The 23,462-nt window shown below is 35.5% G+C and overlaps 2 protein-coding genes and 1 pseudogene across 2 annotated transcripts; 1 reads left to right on the top strand and 2 right to left on the bottom strand.

Moving 5' to 3' along the window:
• Positions 1-612: 612 nt before the first annotated feature.
• On the bottom strand, positions 613-17,888 carry LOC149417102 (retinol dehydrogenase 13-like). Its single transcript, XM_089640769.1, has 7 exons — positions 17,844-17,888; positions 7,929-8,021; positions 6,902-7,028; positions 6,040-6,333; positions 4,502-4,670; positions 3,235-3,439; positions 613-2,058 (listed from the first exon to the last, which is right to left on the bottom strand). Exons 2-7 carry the CDS (start codon positions 8,003-8,005, stop codon positions 1,959-1,961), a joined length of 972 nt encoding a protein of 323 aa, XP_089496895.1. The 5' UTR covers positions 8,006-8,021; positions 17,844-17,888; the 3' UTR covers positions 613-1,958.
• LOC149417103 (patj homolog pseudogene) lies at positions 15,429-17,831 on the bottom strand (annotated as a pseudogene).
• Positions 17,889-18,551: 663 nt separating the features above from the next.
• On the top strand, positions 18,552-23,233 carry LOC149417101 (all trans-polyprenyl-diphosphate synthase PDSS2-like). Its single transcript, XM_089640767.1, has 2 exons — positions 18,552-18,923; positions 20,442-23,233. The coding sequence occupies exons 1-2, from the start codon at positions 18,675-18,677 to the stop codon at positions 21,468-21,470; spliced, it is 1,278 nt and encodes a 425-aa protein (XP_089496893.1). The 5' UTR covers positions 18,552-18,674; the 3' UTR covers positions 21,471-23,233.
• The last annotated feature ends 229 nt before the right edge of the window (positions 23,234-23,462 follow it).

Here is a 23,462-nt window from a genome sequence, read left to right as displayed (position 1 = left end):
TGACGCAATAACGATTGACCGTTACGTACCCCGGAGACGCAGTACATCTACGGCTCGACACGCCATGCCGCTACCCACCATCAGAACCTGGAAACCTGTAAGCTTCCATTACACCTCTTTCTTGTGTTCAAATCATTAATACATGTGAAATCCTCGTTTCATCCGGTCGTCACAGAGAGAGAAGAGAGTAGAGATCCAATTTAACCCTGTGTTTCTTTAGAAGATGATTAATATACCTTGTACCTCTTACTCATGTGTTATTATTGTGATGGCCTTTCCAACCTCCTGACCGATGGACGAACTGATGAATGAAGAAGTCCTCACCCCTGATAGTATCCGATTCTCATCTGCTTACCCTTTCACTGAGCTAGCCAATTTATAACACGGGTTCAAGTCCCAATGGGTCACTGAGCCCTGCGAAGCACAACAACATATATAAAAGCCTTCCGGAAGAAATTATCTAAATGATAGTGAAAACCCTGTCAAAATCCATTGCGTAGTTAAGAAGAACTAAGCAAACAAACAGACAGACGTGGATAGCGACTTTGTTTTATACTATTTAGAGATTGAAAATAATATGGAAAAATAAATTAAAACAGTGTCTTTGTGTTAATATTTTTTTACTATTCACTAAAAACAAAACAACAATATTTCATATTATGAACTCAATCAAATTGTTGATTTGGATTTACAGCACTCTTTACTAATCTATATTAACTTATTGTGGCTATACAGTAAAATTATGTTCATGCCTTTAGCCTTATGTGCTTCTATAATTTTATCAGTGCCACGCCCCATAAGGCGTAAAAGGAAAATTCAACCCTCTAGTGCCGTGTACAACTACGCTTGTACGGGACTTTAACAGAGAAGCATACAAATACTGAAATAGCTTGGCTGGCGATTGTAAATAGAATAAAGTGTCAAAAATGTATGGCTGTCAAGGGTTACTGTATAAAGATTTTTGTGGAAAAACATTATAAGGTGACTGAGTCAAAACCTGACAGCGCTCCAAGAACTGGCAGGGAATCAACAAAACTGTCACCTCCATATTACAATATGTTTTATGACACTGTCTCAATTTTTAAAAAGGATCTAGTGGCGCCATCTACCCAATACAGAAGCAAATTTTGTTTAAGTCATTGTGTTTTAGAATGTTATTCATTTTAGTCAACATGTAAAGTTTAACAATCAATGAAGTTTTTACATTTCCTTAACACACTTCAAGCAGGCGAAAATAGGATCCTATTCGAAAAATTGGATTTTGCTTTAAACTGTTATATCTTTGAAAATAATACATATATTTGAATGAATTTTTTTTTACATAGTCACCATATTCCAACTATAAAATTACTGAAATTAAATCCTACTTTGTAATGCTGATGTTAAAGTCAGATTTAGGCCATTTAGTAATGTTTTAAAAAAATTTACATATTTTATTACATTACAAAAATTTGGTTTTCGCTTTCGCACAAATCATTACAACAACAAAAAATGTAATGATTTCCGCATCTCCAGTGCCATAAGTGCAAGGATTGAAAACCCGTTTTACAGGTTTAGTATAGTTTTCTTTTGATTAAATATTCTTCCAAACAAGAGACAAGATAAGAAAATTGGAGACTTGTCACATTGTTTATACATAAACATATTTATAGTAGGGACCCTTGCAAAAAGATTGGTATACAATATTCATATAGAATTATCGGACAGCAATGTCTTTGGAGTCATTCAAGTAACACCGGCGTAAAAGGTAAAAGTACCCTACCAATGGAAGTGTGTTAAGGTGCCATGTATTGGGTATTTACATGTATGTGAGTTTTACTGTAGTGTTTGTTGTCTATGCCTGTTATTCTACTTACTCGAGAAAAGGTTCATGAACCTATATAATTTAATTCTTGCTACTTTGAGACTGCTTCTGACCTCTTTAATACATAGTTCTATAACTAACTACAAGTGATAATTTACTCCCTGAGTCTAGTCCACTTCTCACTGACGGCCCATAGCCATCTCCCCAACTCAATATTCAATGCGTTTGGAGCTATCTTGTCGACCGCCTGACCGCTGGAAAGTAAAACAAAAATGATTATAAGTAAACAAAGTATGAATTTAATATTAAAAGGAACATTAAAGTGCACAAGAGATGTATGTAATAGTTTAATGGTGTTAAGTGAATTGAAGTCCGATGTTCGCAAAAAGAAAGTGCAAGGTCTTCACGTCGTGAACGAATACTTCGGACACATAATGAACGATGAAAAAACAATTATGAAAGAGGAGAAAGGAACAAACACAAAGAGAAGATTAGAAATTTATTAAATTATGCTGCGGTTTGCACGTAACTCGTATCCAAGTCGTGACAATTTGCTCCGTTCTGTGTGTAAACTCGATTACGAGTTCTAGGTAAGTACTTTTGGATTTCGTTGATTGGTTGGAACAGGAATTTAGTTCTAAATTATGATTGGTTCAGAGATATGGCCTATTAAATGAAGCATTCTTATTGGTCAATGTGTTTAAAATTTTTGCAATCGGTTTTAGAAAAAAATATTCATTCCATTATATTATTCAAAGCATTGCGAGTTCCTGTGTTTACAAAAATGCCAAAATAGTAAGTATAAAATATTACATTATTTAGTATCTACATAATCCTTATAATGTTTCTGACCGTCAAGGAATCAAATTTATTTATATAGATTATGTATTTGAAATATGTAAATTGTAAAATCGAATATTTTTGCTATTCTCCGGTTATTTATGTACTTAATTGATTGATTTTATGCACATATTGCTAAAATACGTAGTATAAATATTTGAATAAATATAAATATCTATATATATGGCTCTAAATATCTGCCATGATATGTATATGCAGCATGAGAGAGATGATGATTCTCAAAATTATAAACTTATATGTTATTCTGGAACAACTTTTTATTTTTAACTTATTTTGAAGGTTATACGCATCAATGTAATATATCATCGAAGAACAAGATAATACTAATAAATCTAAACGAAACATGAAACAGAACAAGACACAGAAAAATAAAAAGATAACGGTCACAACTAGAAATATTATGTTGACAAATATGACGTTTAATAAATAGGTCGCAATGGTTGAGTGGTTTAAGACGACAATTCCGGTAAGATAAGAGATCCTGGGTTCAATTACTTTTATTTTTCTGTTGCATGTTTGTTTAGATTTATCAGTATTATTTTCTTCTTCCATTATATGTTATTAATTACCTCAACAATTGTCCTGTTACATTCTCTAAATCAGGACTTAAGGCTGCGTACACGACCGGCTGGGCGCCCATGGTGGGCTTCTTGATGAATGGCCAGGTTAACATGTAGGTTATCGGGGATGAGAAGGACTTTGTGGAAGGCAGGTGACGGGTTATTTCGGTATCTGTAAGACCGGGGTCCACTGCATTCACTGTCACTTTGGTTTCTGCAATATAAAGATGACACTGGGTCAAGTCAACAGAAGATAAGATGGAACACGTCTTGTAAAATGTAAGCAGATTCCTGAGGGAGTATGGCTACTACCCGTGGCTCTATCCTACTGACTTTCTCTTGTGCATGCTCGGTATGAACCATCTACGGGTCAGAAGAGATGTGCATATTGTATTGCACTTCAAACTGATTCGTGGATGGTTTGAAAATCCGACTATCATGGAGAGTATTAGTCTCTATGTTCCTGATGGTTAAGATGGTATGGGCACATAAGACGGAGACCACCAGACCACACAGTGAAGCAGGCAATGTCTATAGAGCTTCAAAGACAGTCATCCAGAGGTAGACCAAAGAACTCCTGGATGACCCAATGCTCCAAAATCCTACAAAGAAACGGCCTAGATGAAAGCGACACTCAGAACCGAAGAAGCTATAACCTGAGAACGAGAAGAGCCGACCCCAACAGCCTACCTAGGCAATGAGTTGGGATAGTGCTAGGAAGAAGAAGAAGTTCCTGATGGTTATCTCCGTCACCGACAGCATAGTCTGTTAAATCTCCCGGCCTGCAGGACTAACTTGCCTGCAGGTCATGCCGGTGGGGAGAGCAGTCTTGCTGTTGAACAGAATCAATTCAGATATCGACATATTCAGCTGATGGTGAAGTTGATGCTCTATTGATGCTGGTATAGTTGATACACTGTTTATTTATAATGTAATATCATTTTACAAATGTACTTAAAAACGAATTAAAATGTAATTTTGTAATGTTTTTAAAGGAATAAACAAATTGAATTGACTTGAATAGTGTCCAGCTGTTAACCCTGTACAAATCTCAACTATGTCCAACAATTGAATATGCACCTGAAAAACCTACTTAATTCTATGCAAATGAGGGCAGTTGGTCTGATTGACAATCGGATGGAGATATAGTTCCCCTGTCTTTACACTGTACAGACAGGGGCGCTCTTGTGGTGTAACATAAAAAAAAAAGTATTAAAGAAGCTCAAAAAAATGACAGATTGAATCGAGAGATAATATTGTTAACATCTTTACTGACCTAGTAATCTAATGGATAAATCCACAGTGAACAGCATGCGTGCAAGCTGGCTTTGGTTGTAGGCTGTGGTGGGGTCGTAATTTTGGGCCAAATTCAAGTCTTCTTGGTGTATTTTCCCCAGGGAATGTGTTGAGCTTGTCAAGTTGATGATTCTGCTGGGGGCGGATTTCTGTAAGTCAGAATAAAAATATATATTAAGGCGAACACAAATCAGATGTTCTGGGGTACAGAGCCGTGTTGCACTTCCTCTTTTTTGAGCTAATGTTTACGAGAGCCTTGCAGTGGACTTCATCAGAGCAGATATGCTGACATTGCTCGAGAAGAAAGTGCAACACATTCATTTCAATACGTACTACAGAAGGCAAACAAAACATATACTAGTATTTCTGTGAACAGTAGACATTGCGTCCAAAAAGTGTGTTTCTAATTTTATCTTATTTAATAAATCAAAATCAAAAGTTCCTCTGAAATCATAAAATTTGTAAGTAGGTACTTTAATACCTACCTACTGAATTAGAAACTAAAAATTTGAGTAAATTTTTTTAAAATTTAAAATTAAGATTTAAGAAATGTTGCTATATCAATGATAATTCTTTTTTCAAACTCTATAATAGTATAGAGTCGAATAAAAAAGTCCAAATAAACACGACGATTTCATATTTGAAAAGAATCTTGAATGACCCGTTAAAATGGCCACCATGTCGAAACGGAATGTACAAATAAATTTACAGATAGACGAAATACAAGACGGTCGAGTTAAAACAGGACTTTGCTATCTACAATCACTCAATAATTTAATCCTCTACACTGTACACACCATTACCACGCACAATGAAGTGTTTGAAATAATACATTGTTTTCTACTGAACTTTTGTGTAAGCGGAAAAGAGGTTGGGTATGTTAACCTTTAGAATGCCAGGGGTAAAATGCCAATCACCCGCTGTACGCCAGCTGACACTATTTTCACAGAAAATGTGTTCATGTATTTATAAAACTTTATATGTCTATCCTATGTAATTTCCTCAGAATAGCTACTTATATTCAGAGAAATATTTAATCTTTCTAATATTATAAAAAATAATTATAATGTAATGAAAATATACGAAAATATTTTTGAATTTTATTATATTTTCCATCAAATAAGCGTTCTTAATTAAAAATAGGTAATATGAGGATTTCTTCTAAACAAATACAACACTATAACTTTTGAAAATCGAAATTATGACATTTGACATAGAGTTTTGAGGTGCGCTTTTTCACAGATAAAGTAAACATATTTTCAAGTGACGAAACAACAAGATAGAATAATATTAAGATATACATTTAATACATTTAAGATATTTATATCCTTGCCAAGCGAATAAAATATATTTTAGTATGCTAGAAGAATTTTCTTACGGTTTAAAATATCGTAAAATCGATGCAAGTGGGACGAGCTGCTAGGAAATCCACGGTGAATATCTTGGCAACCTAAGGTTTAAACTTATTTATATTAAACGTAAATATTTCTTTAGTTCAAAGACAAACAACCAACATACCTCCAAATAATCGAGCAGGAGATTAGTAAGAAGAAAGTGCCCCATGTGGTTGACTCCGAGCTGCATCTCGATTCCTTCTTTGGTCACTTGTTTAGGGCAGCGCATGACGCCGGCATTGTTGATGAGGATATGCAAGGCGGGCTGTTCCTCCTTGAAGGTCTTCACAAAGTCTCTGATGGACTGCTGGGAAGACAGGTCACAAGGGCGACAGTACACATAGCGATTCTGGGTGATCATTACTATTTCTTTCCTCGTTTCTTCACATTTCTTCATGTCTCTACATGCCATATAAACCTAAAAATATATATTGTGAATTTACACGTCGAAAGTAGAAAAAATAAGCAGTCCTCGAGTTAACCTGATCTACTCGGATGTCGCATTTGTGATCCATTAAGTTTCATTAAACACAATACATTCTGTCAACACTTACCGCGTGTTGAGATAAATAGCATTGAAAAGGTTAAATAAGAATGCAAAGTCGCCTATTTATTACATATAACCGGTATCAAAAAACTTGAAGTATAAGCGGAAAACTGTTGAATCTACATCTCACAGAGAACCCAAAAAACCCTTTTTATTTGCAATCTGAGCATTTTGATTTTATAAAACTTCTTTCAGCAAAGGATTGAAAAACTTTTGGCGACAGGTCTAAGCTTCGACACATTTTAAAAGAAATTAAACAGCTGAAATTAACCCCATAGTGACAAATTTTTTCAATTTTGGACTCGATTTACTCGAAAACTAAAGCTCAAATCAAAAAAACGAATTCAAATGTGATATAGATTCTACCGTTTCCCGCTTGTACTACGAGTTTAAGGACACTGTGTATTGTGCAGATTATACAAGAATGCGTGAAATATACCTTTGCTCCTCTGCTGGCCAAATCCCTTACAGTTTCTCTCCCTATTCCTGTGTTGGATCCCGTTACTATAGCGATTTTACCTTCAGCTCTTAGTTTTTTATCTACGAATGTCCCCGAATTACTATCCCTAAAATAAATTAAAAAAACATTTCTTTAACAATATGGCAGGGTTAGGCAGAGCGGATAGACCGCCACACAACTCTGTCTCGGCACACACTCCTTGCTTAATTCACATTCATATATATCGCCTCACACATACTCTTCTGTTATTTTGACTCTTCACATGACCTGACCCAAGTTTTGATTCACTTGATAATGCCATGTCTTCCTCGGGCGTCCCCGACTTCTTCCACCATTCACTTCCGCACATATATTCTCCTTAAACACCTTTCAACATTCATCCACTCTACATGCCAAAACCATCTAAACGTCTCTTTCATAAAAAGATAAACAGATTACCAAAATGGAACCATACTGATTCCAGCACTACGGAAATAAAAACACTGTAATTAATTATACATATACCTTCTTTAAATAGATGAATATATAGTGAAGGTTTGCTGAGGGAATGGAAAAAATAACTCCTGATACATGATGTCCAGAAACTCGTAGTACAAGCGGGAAACTGGTGGATTTAAATCACATATAAGATCCAAAAAAAAACTTTTTTTACGACTGAGGGTTTCAATTTTTTTTTAACTTTTTCAGCAATTACAAGGTTAAACAAACTTTTGGAGCTGACGAATTTAAGATATTAAACAGCTGATTACCCCGTAGCGACCGATTTTTTTTCAAATTTGCGGTAAAAAATTTGAACTTCAAAGAAATCTCAAATCAAAAAAAGTTATACTACAAAATCGACTCTAAATATCAGGTAGATTCACCAGTTCCTGCTTGTACTACGAGTTTCCGTTAAGCCATTTTTAAATTTCAGTCTTCATGTGATCGAAAAACCAAATTTCTCAAGTGGGAACCTTATAAGATGGTTCCTCTGTAATTTGGTATGAAAATATATAATTTGTTATACTTCCAAATGCATAAGCCTCCGACGGCTGTGACGAGGAAGCTGGGGTACAGGATCAGCTTGTTGTTTACCCATGACATGGCAGTAGATTGCTTTCTGAAAACAACAAACATCATTCTTAATTCGTAGCAAATCAATACATAATTAATTTCCTCTAAAATAAAGGGGGAATGGTTTAGCGATGGGTCATGATTCATTTTATTAAGAGCAGGAGCTACGGTACAGAATTTTTTCGTTAAGTCTAAAATAAAGTATCAGACATATAAAAATTGCTTTAAAGTTAAAAATCTCCTACTTACGAACCCATTTTCGGTTATGGTTTTATTGTATAATGTGGCAAAATTAAGTTAGAAAATGATTGCAAAACATATTTGTGCCTGAACTTCACAAAATAAAATAAAACACATTTTTTGGCTATATATTGTTCTTCCATTAATCAAAACCTGGGTAAGCGGGAATTTAAACCTTATCACCATCTACATAAGGAGTTAGCAGCCCGATTCCAAATGTTAAACAATGTGGTGAATCGCCGAATTTGGACACATAGATATTTATTTAGATTTACATGCCCATAATATGTTTTTATCATATTATCTCTTCAGTGTTCACAATATTAGACTTGTTTACCACGCTTGAATTATATTTCAAATTCACAGCTGACTTCTGTACTTCATAATACTTACTCACAAATTATTTAAATAACACTTCATTTCTATTAATGTAACTACAAGAAACAACTATTTACGTCGGGGAGATGTATGTATGTAAAAGATGCATTATAGTTACGATTTTTTTTCAAAGTTAAAAATTTCACATGTTTCGACAAAGTAATTATTTAAATAACCCAAACGAAGAACCTGATAAGCTATTTTTTACATCTTCCCTGATGTAAGTATTTGTATCTTGTGCTAATTAACCACTTGAGCGGTGGTGTTCGCTTTTCAATTTAATTAATATTGTCCCTTAAAATATTAATATGGAAACATATATAAATCCACTTAGATTTCACCGTTATGGCAAGCGATCGCTCGAGACGCTTTTGCAAACTTGCCATAATATGCCAAAAATCTTCAAGTGGTTAAGTTGAAACGAAGTGTTATTTCAATAATTTGGGCGTATTTAGAAGTAAACGGAATTCAGAAATTTTACTGAAAATTATTTTATAATACAACCGGCTTCACACGAGCGTGAGTTTGTCTTTGAAAAAATCTAACCGACTGATTTTGGGAACGGAACCGGTGTTGGTGGAACTTGCGGGAGCTGCTCATGTAGAGTGCCTTCACTCACAGACGTTTCAACCTGAAAGTCGCCCAGCCCTGTGGGATCATAACTAGTGTGGTCCGTCGCAATTCGGAAATTTTTTGACGGTTACAACGGGTTAGGCCTCGTTGATGTTCATATTGGTAGTGAAAAAGCTGTAAACAATGACGACACTGTCAAAGACACTGAGATTTTTGATTCTCAATTTGAACAGGAATTTTTTTCCTCAGGTAATCGGTAAAAAAAAATAAAAAAAATAATGTTAGTTCTTATTTTGTTTATTAGAGAAAATCATAATGGTGTTTATGCAGTTGCAAATAATATTACAAAAGGTGCCACAAAATTATACATGTTAAAAATCACATTGAATGACTAGAATGCAATACATACAAGGATATAATCTATATAAATAAAAATGTAAATGTTCATTCGAAAGTTCTTCACAGATTGCTTTGTAATTTTGACACAATGTTGCATTTGAATACGCATGTGTTTTTATATACCTATCGTCGACAGCAATCTATCACCGCGTAAATCATACTTGGCCACTTTTCAGGAGAGACAAAAAACCGGTGATGATTTTACCCAAACGGGAGGCGATTGAGATGCGGCGATACTGTTTTCGTTGCACGACGATGTAGGTTGATTACCACCATAGATTGGCATTGCAGGATGACTTACGCGGTGATGGATTGCCGTCGACGCTATATTATGTAGATGTACATAATACAGGTAAAAACATCGCCACCTGTTGGACATAAAAGCAACACGCGCTATTGTTTCTCTATCTGCACAGACAGAATCAGCCTCAGCAAAGCGTGACGGGGTACAGTTAGTATGTAATAAAAAATTATTGTATCTTTTACAATGTATGCAAATTTTTAGATCTATTAATTTGTTGTCGCCTATTTACGGCTTATACATGGAATAGTAAAATATGTGCCCAGTTGTTTCGCAGAAATTCAAATGTAACATTGTCATCAAATGGTCATTCAGCACCATTTTGTTTTTTGACAATTTAAAGTTCACCATTAAATGATTCTCGATGCGTGTCAGCTTCCTATCAAGTTGTAATAACTTTCTATCAAGCTTGACAAAATGATAGCTGTCCTTTTCTGCTGATCACAATTTATTCAAAAGCTTAAATAGATTTAGAATCTGCGTTTAACCTAAATACCAGAATTAATAATAGCATTTCCAATTACGCAAGTTCCAATTATGTCCTCTGTGTGCGAACTGTATATAAATTTCTCTAATAGACAAAGAACAGTGATTATCTCAAGTGACCTCGCAGGTAAGTATGGTCCAGTATCTATATTATCTGCCTGTACATAATGTAAATAAATTGCAATCCATGTCCATTAGCAGCATCACGATCGTTGATCAAATGCATTGTACATATAGTTTTGTATTAGTGATCGAAGAACCGGTGGATGCAATCTGTTAGCCATAAGTTGATAATAGTTGTTTAGTCTATAGTCAGCTCATTGAAGAAATATATTGTATATTTGTATAGCGCCCTTGAGGTGATTTTCACAAAAATAGCGCTATTCACCCAAATATTGTTATTATTGTTATTGTTATTATTAACGGGAACCTTTCAACTGTCAAAAAAAAATGGCACTAATGACCACTTGATGACTTTGTCACACGTGAATTTCTGCTTAACTGGGGGCCTAACCAATTATAAACACGATATTAGTAGTAAAAGAATTAACTTGTTGTAACTGTTCCGGTATGGGTTCGTAATTCACAATTCACCCACAATATTTACAGAATTTGATAGGAATTCGCCTCCTGGGTTTAGGACACAACGAATTCTTAGATTTCATTCGATTTTAATTACACAAGAGGAGGTAAGTTCTGAAAATTGCGTAAAATATTTCATTTAAGAGCTAATGTAACTAAATAAATCACAATAATTAATAATAGGTCAATCACAGGCTGATGTACACGAAGTTTCAATTCCTCGCTATAAAATAAAAGAGCTTCAATAAATAATTGATTATTTATCAGCAATACACGTCACACCACGAGAAGCCAAAGTGAATCAATGTTGATAATATTATTAAGGTGAAAAATACCCTAAGAAAGAGTGAATTATTTATCCTTTAGGTGGGATAAAGATACATTATATTTTATTTTACAAGACACTAGAATCTTACAGCCTAGTTCTTCTTACTTCTAAAAGTCTAGATTCAACAGATTAAAGTTGCAATAGTTTGGAACTAATAATACTGGCTGGCAACACATTATACTCTCCGCACCTACTTCATCTGTGATATAAAGCCTTATCATGTAGGTCATGTCTATTTTGCATAAATAATAGGAATCACTTTTATGGCAGGAATAAGTTGTGCAATTAATTAGTTGGGGACAGAAAGTAGGAGATAAATTATATTAACACAAATACTAATTGAATAGATTGCAGCACATTTTTATCTATGTTCCTAGATTGTTTTCTTACTATGTAATGCATATTATATTATATTGAAAAAGGTTGAGGACCTTTTAAGCATCAATTCAAAATATTGGTAGAGCTTATTGCAAATAAATGTCAAGTCAACATAAATTAGAATCAAATTACAATTTTTGATTTTATCTACTCGAGTGATAGCTACCCGAATTTGGGTAGCACCGCTAATGTCTTTGATCAATAGCTACCCAAATTTGGGTAGCACCGCTAATGATCTTGAACAATAGCTACCCAAATTTGGGTATCTGTAAGAAGGTGATTTTAATGAATTAAATTGAATTTAGTACTTTATCATAAATCCCAAAAAATATGGAATAATCGATGATATATAGGTGGATTCATTGGCTTTAAACCAAAGTAAGGAGTTTATATGTTTCTGAATATTAATATTTGAGGTATTATTTTTGGAATGAGCGCGGCCGAATCTAAAACTGGAAATCTCTATCACTTGAGGCGGTGACCGGGTTTATCATCAAAATGACAATTCTACACACCTACAAAAAGTGGTGTAAAGTCATGAAAAGTGACAAAACAAAAACTAGGTTAGATAGGTTACATAGGTAACTATTAAACCTAGTTTTTGTTTCATCACTTTTAATGATTCTATATTACTTTTTAAAGGTGTGTTGAATTTTCATTTTGATGAAATATCAAGGAACCACTTGAGGCGTTTTTTTTTTAAATATCACTCAAGTGGTAATCGCAATATTATAACAGAGCTGTTGAGTTAATTCCTATTAGAATTACATATGAAGTTTTGATTAGATAGATTTCTAAATCAAGTAATGTATTTAATTATAATTATTAATATTGTCATGACATACCCTCCGAGGAGAAATAGATTTCAGCCAACCGAGTAGTTGATCGATGAGAGAAAAGTAATTGATAACTTGTATGTTTGGAATTGACTTTTGCATAAGGGGGACTTCATTATTATTTTTAATATTTAGTCACACAAACATGCACACACTTTTAAATTTAAACAATTTAGCAAAACATTGTGCTTTTACGATTTATATTACAAAGGATTTAACGATGTTTGGACAATTTGGGTCCTTAAAACAACAAGAATGGAAGAATATGATGCAGTACAGTAGTACTAGAAGCACTATGGAAGACAATAATTTAAAAAGTTTATTAACCAAACGATTTTAATAAAAAAAAAAACTGTTAAGGGGAACTGCTGCATAAATTTATCATACAAAACTTAAATTTGGATTTGAGATCAAAATACTTGATCAAAAGGCATAATTCTTTTTTTAATCAAGAGGTATAGCAACTTTTTACAACATTCAAATAAAGCTCATTAAAGAATTCAATATTTTATGATTTTAGAGGTAATGGTAATTAATGGAAAAATAATCTTGTATAATTTACTATGTAAACTACACATTTATAGTAAAAGATGTTGTGGGCACTTTGCTGTTCGGTAACATTTTTTTCAATTAAAAACAAAAAATAAATCCACACTCCGTCACTGTCATTGGCATTGTTTCTCGTGTTCAACAGCTGTTATTAGCAAGTGTGTCAAAAAGCGTCTTCGCTCTTTCATACACACTAAATAATAATAGTTAAAAATGAGACGAATGGTGCCATGCCATTTCGTTGTGATTGTGCGCGCCAATGTAGGTGCGTACGTATATTATTCAACGAAACTAAAATAAAATATTGCCAGATGGGTTTTCAAACTGTGACAAAGGATAAAACAGTGGTGACATGTGGTGAAAATATGAATGATAAATTTTTTATTAAAAAAAAATGTTACCGGACAGCAAAGTGCCCATAACATTTTTTTACTCCAAATGTGCTAAGGAATAGCTGGTTAAAGTTTGTCGGGTACGTGCCGATACACCCTGTACAACAAATTTGTGTTCCAACATAAATCTGTCACAATATCTGTGATTTATGTTTTATATTAACATTTTTATTTTTTTTACATTAACCCCACACAGGAAGCCCTGAGGAAATAATTTCCCTCACGGCCAATGTGATCTTTTGGGATGCTCTGTGGAGAGTCTGTTTTAAGGAGAGGAAGTTATGGGAAGATAAAAGGTATGAGGATTGGGTAGTAATCTAGGAATCAGTGTGTCCAGGAGTGACGTACATATGAATGTATATCCCTCCCACTACGGCGCAAGGCAATGGGTTGAGACCAGTTGGAGAGGTCAAAGGGTTTCTCCCAAAGGGGCACCCCTGCTAAATCACCAAACACAAATAAATAAAGTAGCACACATCTGTACTAGAAATTTGCTGTACATTTTGATTAAAAAAAGAATTATTCAGTATGGCCAAGTATTTTTGCCTCAAATCCATATTGAAGTGTATGAAAAAGGTTGTGGAGCAGTTCCTCTCAACAGAAATCACTAATACATTTCCATTGCAAATAAAGTCGACCATACACAGTGCATATGTTATGAAATTCTACACGAAACCGTACACCAGTGCTTGTTTTGCAAAGTTTGAACTTATGGTTTAGGTAAAGTGATATTAATTCTCTTGGTGCCAGAATTTGGGAATACGTACGTGGTTTCTTTGCAACACCAAGTGGTGATTAAATTAGCTTTGCAGTATGGATTTTAGAAATTATACAAATATTATTATCTTATAAAAGTGAGTTCACAGTTATGTAAGCATGTACTACATTATATTGGTTTCTTGTGACAATTTTAAGATTTCTTATGAATAGGCGTCAGAAGCAGATGTATTTAATTATTTTTACTTAGATATTATTAAAATGAAATTGGTCGCTTAGTGATTTCTAGAGTGAACGGGAATCTCTTCATTAATTTTAGATATTTTTAAAGAATGCCATAAAAAATCTACATCGTTACTTTATTACTGTAAGGTTATGTAATTTTGACTAGATTATTTTGAATTATTTCTTAATTATTTTGTGAATTGGGAATATTAATAATTATCGATGCAACCTTGTTGGCAACATCAAGTGCGCAATTTCATTATTTACAAATGGTTTTTAACAATGATAAGATATTCAAATATGCTATAAATATAATAGACCACAAAACGCAAAGAAAAACATACATAGTAGATCATACAATGTAAGAAGAACAACATAGTTTATCATACAATGTAAAAAGAACAAAATAGTTTATCGTACAATATAAAAATAACAACATATAATTTGTATTATAATGTTCCATCACAAATTTACAAGCCATTTATTCAATCTGTTGGACTTTTCTGCGTAGGCTGAATGTGGAACTTTGAATGTACTTAACTTCTATTGCATTTATACATCACATCGCTAGTTTATATAATAATTAATTAAGGAGTGTTTGTTACGTACTTTCGGCCAATACAAAATGTCATAATTGTTTAGATTTAGTTCAAAAGCACCTACAAGCCCTACAATAAACTTGAATATCAAAACTATGTTAGTTCCCAAGTAAAGCTTTAAATATATGTTGTTAATCTGACTTTCTCACTACTTTGTTTATTTGATCCCGTGTTATAAAAATTGTGTATACAATGCAATTTATTAAATTCCATTTCCTAATTAGTACACATGTAAGATGGTGCCTTAACGTTATTTGACTTTAAGACATTAACAAATTTGACTAGATTTATTAAAGAATTTCAATAAGGTTAAATATTAATTTAATTAATTAATTAACAACAATTTAGCTGTGCCATTTGTAATTATTATTTAATCATCGTAATATGTTTTCTACATGACTAAAATGTAGATAAACGCTACAATAAATAAAATCATTTTTTCTTTGAGATAAAATTTAACCTATTTTATATAAAAATACATCAAATGAAGTGAAATTGTATACTGTGTAACGAAGATATGATAATTGAGTGTTGGATAAAGGTTGGTTGTTGAGATCGGGAGAAGTGGCGTGGCTTCTTGTTCCTAACTTTATATTAAATATTAACTGGTGACCTTGGTGGCCAGTGTTTCACTATTGCTACTATATTTACTGCAATGTTCCGTGGACGGGAGCGGGCGCGCCACTCCCAGCTTCACCAGTCCCGGAGGGGCACTCTTCAAGGCGTGCACGGCTTGGTCCAGGGACACGTTCCTGATGCTGCAGCCGTTCACAGACAACAGTCTGTCTCCTGGAGACACTTGTCCGTGCTTCTCCGCAGCCCCTCCCGGCACCAGGCTCCTCACAACTATCACAGTCCCCTCCGGATCTATGGGGTCCTGGTAATCGAGAATTGAAAAGCCAAGACCTTGTTCCCCTTTAGTTACCTCCACAAATATTTCCTCGTCCATCCACATGGCCAGGTTTGATACGCAGTCTAAGGAGTGCGACTTCTTGGATATGTTGGAGATCTTGGAGATGGAATGGTCAGTTAGCGTTGCAGTGCTGGAAGTGTTGATTGACCCGTCGGAATGAGATTTGATCATTGCCGGTATGTTGTGTATACTGCCTGATATTATTTTACGAGCTTCAAAACCCTCCCTGTCTTGCGACATGTTAATCAGAGTTCTGGGTCCGATGTCTATTGAATTACGGGCACACACCAATCTCACACTTGAAGGAAGTTCTTTTAGAATGGAAACAACTTGTGTGTGTTTGAGCCCGTGCAAGCAATGCTCGTTGACTTGGAGAAGTTCATCTCCGGCTAATAGAGATCCCTGCATACCCACCGGCCCCTGAGGGAGGATGGAACGGATGTAGTGATGAGGTCGGACTTCTTGACCGCCTTCCACGTCCACGGTTCCCTCCAGACTGATGCCGAGACCGGAGAGCTTTTTAATATCGGCAATAATAATTTCTTTGTCTTCTCCGATTTCTTCACTCCACTTGGTCTTATAAGAATCTATTTCTTCTAGATGCGCCTCGAGGTCTTTCTCAATGACATCAGGAGGTGGATCCTCTATTTCTCCAGGCTCCAGGATGGTCGAGTCGATGGTTGTGTAGGATTCTTGTTCCATCTCAATTTCCGTATAACTCTCGGCATTATCGGTCTGCACTTGAAACCACGAGAGAGTTGTGATGGATGGAGAGGGGGGTGAGGGAGGGGAGTCCTCCCTCCAGAGAGCCAGCTGAAGGTGTTCGTACTTTGGACCTCGAAGATATCTTTCTAGAACTAACTTTACTGATATGCCTGTGTTTCTTAAGATTTCTACGGCCTGCGGGTTTGTTTTCCCAATCAAGGAAGTTCCGTCTACTTCAATGATGCGATCGTTGATTTTAATTTTTTCACTCAGTTCCGCCGCACTGCCTTCGATGATGCTCTTGACAAATATTCCGGAGAGTTCTTCTTTCTCACACACATACCCGGCCACCGTCACCCCGAGGCCGTACACATTCTTATTCAGAAGAACCGTGATGACTTCCATTTCTGGAGGGGAAGGTAATTGCGGTATCATGTCGGGCGGCATGGAGAGGGTGATCACGGGAGACACAGGATTCATCATAAGAGGATGTTGGCCGATAGCCATGGGGTTCCTCCCGACTATGTCAACAAAGGCCGCGATGGGGAATGGCATGTGTGACTCGGGCGTGGAACTGTTTTCATTGCACTGCTCCTCGTAGCACTGCGGGATGGCGTTGTAGGTCTCGTTGTAGCCATTCTCGATCAAATGCCTGTCTAGCTGCTCCGGGTCGGAGAGGATCTTGGTAGGCACGATGGGCGCGTGATTGCCGAGAGCGCGGAAGTCGGAGGAGGTGGGGTCAACGGGGCGCGCTACCAGCAGGCGCACCTGCGAGCCCGACTGGCGCAGCACGGCGGCCACTTGCTCGCTGCTGTAGCCGCGCAGGTTCACGGCCCCCACCTGCAAAACATGGTCCCCGCCCTGCAGCCGTCCATCGCGGTCCGCGGCACTGCCGGGCAGAATGACTTTGATCACCACCCCGGTGCTCCGCCCGCCTACTATGTTGAACCCCAGCCCATTACCGTCGCTGGTCAGGTCAATCACTTCCACCTGCGCCCACTCTGTACTGAGCACCATCTCGCGAGGGCTGGAGTACTTAACCATTTACTTTTCGTTTATAATTGACGGTGAACTATAATTTTCTTGGATTTATCGATGTTCCATTGTAGGTTAGGTATCGGATATTTCATGATTTTCGGCGGCAAGTTGTGATCACAGTTCGATAAATGGAAAACTTAGTGCGAATTAATGAACTTTTAATTGATAAAACAACGAGATCGAAGAGAAAAGTGTAAAAAAATGTTAATAATAAATGACATTTACATACGTGTGATATTAGCGTCGAATGCTGCGGTGCGGAGGTCTTGCCAGTACACAAATAATGTAATAAAAGCAAGAACATTCCTTTACATAATATTCTAGTACTTGGTTACAAAAAAGAACCGAGACATCTGTCGGTGTAGGTTCATTTATGCATCTGTCGTTGAACAGGCAAACTACGATGACGTTATCTAAGATGCACACCACAACCCTCGTTATAGGGGGATTTAAAAAAATTATACTGATTTTTGAATTAACAGTGTTTAGGGTGTAGGTATGACAGTATAATTTTCTGTAGAAGAGTAGGTAGAAATTTTACTATTAATCACTATATTCCCTTTCTTCTCAGATTCAGTATTGTACCAAGGAGAAAATAATTCCACTAAATCCAACTATGGTGGAAAGCCGGCAACGAAGGGCGCATACAGAGTTTTCGGAAAATGCCGCTAGGGAAAAAAGCTCAAATTTGTCGATCAAAAATAATTATTCTGTATTTTTTGTAAAAAATAATCAAAACACAAAAAAAACAAATAAAATATGCAACAGTTGCGAATAATTCTGTAAATTTAGTAAATAATAGTAATTTAAGTGCGAATTATTAACTTCATCGCATTTAAAACAGTTCATCCCGATGCCGCCAGGTTCGAACAAATGGACCAAAATAAACCTCTGCACATGCGCCAGATTTGAAACACATGCGCAGTATAATAATAGAAGAATAAACCGAATACTGAATAGTCTGTAAGCATAACCCTGAACTCATTATTTAGACTGACAGATGTTGACATCACTTACCTTATCATTACCACTAAATAAGAACACGCATTGAAGACGAGCTATGTCAGTAATTAATAAATGTTTCAGTTGTGCGCGCCTGTGCCATTCAGTTTATCCAATAAGCTCACGATTTAATCCAGAAAATAGAAACCATTGCCGCAATGTGTTTACATATCCGAACCCTAAACCCGATTGGGATAAAGCCATCAGTGAAGCAGAGAAAATAGTGGGATATCCTCCTTCTTTTGCAAATTTGAGATGGCTTCTCAGTGATGAGATTGCTAATGTGGCCATACACCTTAGGAAACTAGTGAGTACCTATATTCATTATTTACGTAATATTAATCAGTTTATTTGTATATTGGTACATCCGAAGGGCCACAACACAGCCTTTTCTGAAAACAAATAATACCAAATTTGTTTATTTATACTGGGCTTTTACAGATGTTATCACTTACATGAGAACTATCCAGTTAGAAAAACTATGTTAAGTACTAGGGTATTCAACTACCCTATAATATTAATAATACCTCCAACTTCCCATACATTCTAGTGACACCATGCTTTACTAGTGCCTCCTAGCGGCATGAGTTGTGTGCCTTTGTTTTCATTCATATATTTTACTAGATTTTATGTGAAATATTTTCTGTATTTTACGTTAATTATAGAAATTATGAAAACAATAAATATATAGTGGTTCAAACAAAGTAACATTGTTTCATTTATTTATACTGGACAACCACGAAGTTATAGCTCTTTCAAAAGAATAGAATTAATTGTAATATATACCTATACATCAAATTTTTTTTATTAACTTTTTGAACCATTAACGACAGAGTTAATACCGCGTTAATATATTTTTTCTATGAGTAAAAACAACGTGAGTAACCTTTTTTGATTTATAAATAAAGAATATTTCACATAAAATCCAGTAAAATGAAAGAATGGAAACCAAGGCGCACAATTCATACCGCCAGGAGGCGCTAGTTTAGCATGGTGTCATTAGAATGTATGGGAAATATCAGATGTTGAAGGTGTTAAGGGTATTTGATAATACCTATGTAGGTACCTAAGTATTTTTATCTGTTTCGTGGGTGAGTGAATATTGACAGTATTAGATATGAAAAGTTACTTTGTTTCCACTTCATCACGTTTTTAAACTAATATGTTATTTTATTATTAGTATGTGTTTACAAAAATATACTAACAATAATCATACTGTGTGGATCAAATTCAACAATATTTTTTTTATATATGTGTTTTAAACAGTCATTTCATGCACTATTTATGAGTATAATTTCTTAAATATTGTTATATATGTATGTAAAAGCCTTAATAGACGTCAATAAATAAATAAATTGAATGTAGGTCCTACTTTATTTTTAGAAATTTAACAAAGAGATAAGATCTCTGCTTTTTTTATAGATTTTTTTTATGATTCTTATAAAATTTTTTTTATGACTCTTATCTAAAACCACAAACAATCACTTAAACAGTGAATTCGAGAATTCATATCAGAAAAAAATAATAGGTAAGTAAGAGATGAATGATAACGTTTAACTATTACACTTTATCTTCATAATAAGTAATTATTATGTTTAAGGAAGGTTGTTATTGTAATAAAGGACTATTCAGATATAAGCGAATACCACGTGGGATTTCGATTTTGATATGGGTACCAAAACGTTGTTTAGCCCTTATTCACAAAATGCCTGTATGATAAAACGATCCCTTTATCTTTGATTTTCACCTCCTGAAATGTCTGGGTATGATCGTGAAATGCGATCTACACTTTTTCTGAACTATATACATGCTTTTATGTTCTCAGGTGGGCAGCAACCATCCTATCTTGAAAACGGCCAAGAATCTCTTATACAATGATAAGAATAATACACAAGCCTGGGGCCTCCTTATCCTGCTGGTGTCAAAGGCCGCGGGCTACCCCAGCGCAGCCACCCAACTGGACCAGCTCACTGACGGGGGCGTCTTGCAGGGGCAGAGAATGATGGCCGAGATCATCGAGATGATTCGCACAGGCCATCTCGTCCACAAAGGTCTTATTAACTTTTCCGCCAAAGAATACTCGGAAAACACCGCAAATCTCAACTTTGGAAATAAGATTGCTCTACTGACAGGCGACTACTTATTGGTAACGGCTAATGGCATGCTCTCCAAACTGAGAAACCAGCACCTTTCCGAGATTGTTTCATCAGCTTTAAGAGATCTTTCAGATGGAGAGTTTGTAGGAGAAAGAGATCCTCAGAATATGCCTATACCCTCAAAACTAGACGAACAGGCAGAAGTTGTAATGGAAATCAAAGATGATTTAAAGACTAGAGAGATAATTGGATATGGAAGGAAATTTGAAGCTTTGGACGTAGAGGACTGTATTGGAAACCCAGTCAGAGAATGGACATTAAGAAATACTTTAGACGGAGGGAGTTTACTCGGCGTGGGGTGTCAAGGCGTCCTTCATCTAGCAGGACATAATCAACAATTCCAGGACAATGGCTACCTTTTTGGCTGCCACGCTGTCCTTGCTTGGCAGGCTTCTTTCGATTACAATCTTTTCGCAAGCCCAAGTTCGGATTCTTTTTCATTAGTTTCTGCTCCTGTTTTGTTCGCTTTGAATGAAGACAAGTCCTTGTTTGAACAAATATCCTGCTCGAAGGATGGGGTCGGCAATGTCGACTATGAGCAACTGAGTTTAGCAGTGCTCAAAAGTTCAGCCCTGGAGAACACCGTGAAGCTGTTCAATGAACATTGTAACGCTGCTAATCGTATTTTAGATCATTTTCCGGATTCCAGAGCTACAGAAGCGTTGAGAAATATAATTTTAGCGCTGAGTGTTCATTAGAAAAATAAAAAGTACCTACGATGAATATAAGTGAGGCCTTTGAATCTTCAGATGATTTAATTATAGCTTATTTTAATTTAGAAAAAAGATATCTATACCTATTGATACACAGAGGCGGCTCGTGACAGAATTTGCCAGCAGTGCATTTCACAAATAATGGTAACATGTAAAATAGGAAAATAAAGTAATTTAAAGGGAACTACATACCCAGTACAAATAATTCATTTGTAGAGAAAATCCATTCGTCGCTCTTTCATTTGAGAAAATTCTTCAATTACAAGATTATTAAAGTCTGGTATAGACGAGATCAAACTTTTTTCGATGCTCATCATTGATAAAGCATTGAGACGATCTTGGGACATAGTATTCCTCAGAAATGTTTTTACACGTTTCAACGTAGAAAAACACCTTTCGCACTCGATAGTTGTCATCGGAATAGTACAAATTATTTTTAACAGTTTCACTATTTCACTAAAACACTCCACCAAGTTACACTTGTAAAATAATTGTAAAATTGATATTGCTCCGTCAGCATTCGCGAAATCATCTCTAGTTTGTTGGGATAAAATGAACTTCGGTTACTTTTGATAAAATCAATGTTAACCGCAATGTTTTCATTAGCACTCATTTTTAAAAAGCTTTTTGCAGAGCAAAACTCGTAAAAACCGTTAAAACGTCGCGTCAATCGCCAATAATGAATACTGTCAAGTTTGCAGATATGTAGATCGCGCCGGTAACGCTAGAATATTATAACATTGTTAATTAGTTCGAAATCTGTCAATCCTAACTAATGCATTCCAAACGTCTTACGCATGTTTAAGGTTTTTGATATATATCAGGATATTTCGGCGCATGCGCCGATAATGCACAGACCAGCTTCTATCTCCACTGCTCTAACACATCAACAGCCGTTATGGGTCTCTACCTGTCTCGTTCATTTTACGGTTCCGACCTCTAGAGACAGTGCCTATAGAAGGTACATGGCATGTCTCGGGCAAAGCCGAAAATGCACGGGTTGATAAATTACACTGTTTTTCGCATGCGCGGGAGTCTAGTACAAACTTTGATTGGTAAGAAGATTATAATGATCTGGCGTGAATTCTTGGTGAGTGGATATACGAATTTACATTTCTAACGTATATCGATGTTTGGCAGTGCAGTGCACAAATGCACTAAGGCAGGGACCGCCTCTGTTGATACATTTTTTTAAATGTTGTTGTGTTATTCGTTGAACTACATTTTCTTTTTATAAATTTAAAATAAATAATGTTTTTATTAAGTCCTGCAAGTATTTTGAGAAAGTAACATTACCTTTTTTCAGGTTCTGATCTGCAAGTATTATTACCTATTTTTCAAGTACTGTTTTGCAAGTATTATTACCTATTTTTAAGTATTGTTTTGCAAGTATTATAAACTACTGGCTGACATGTACCCGAAGTTGCTTGACTATTCTCTACTTTCAGTAAATATAATATTCATGTATTATATATATAAACCTTCCGGATGAAATTCTCAGAATGATAATGAAAACCCTATCAAAATTCGGCACATAGTTTAGAAGAATTAAGCGCACAAACAGACGAGGATTGTGACTTTGTTTTATACTATTTAGAGATTTTTCAAGTGTTGTTACCTATTTATTCAAGTTCTGTTTTGCAAGTATGTATTAGATACGAGCTACTTTGAGATTGTTAGATTTATGACATTTACTCGAATCTCTATTTCATTTAACAAGTGTGTTTAATGATGCAGCTCTAATTATAAGTACCAAAATACAGTATTATATTATTACAGGTTTATTGTTTCATTTATCATCGGCGCCAGATAACCCTTGGAGAGTCCTGTCTACCCCGGGGAAACTCCTACCAGACTCCTGACGTGTCTCTCGAATCCCTTATTTGTCCAAGGAATGTTGGTGTATGTACCTCTCAGCCATCCATCTATTGTGTACGAGTACAAACACACCTTAGTCAAATTCATTAAATTCCTACA

The sequence above is a fragment of the Hesperophylax consimilis genome, chromosome 16, assembly GCF_061612785.1.
Source record: "Hesperophylax consimilis isolate HC1 chromosome 16, BYU_Hcon_1.0, whole genome shotgun sequence".
Classification (NCBI taxonomy): domain Eukaryota; kingdom Metazoa; phylum Arthropoda; class Insecta; order Trichoptera; family Limnephilidae; genus Hesperophylax; species Hesperophylax consimilis.
Note: the sequence above shows the minus strand (reverse complement) of the source record. Positions and strands in the feature narration are given on the sequence as shown.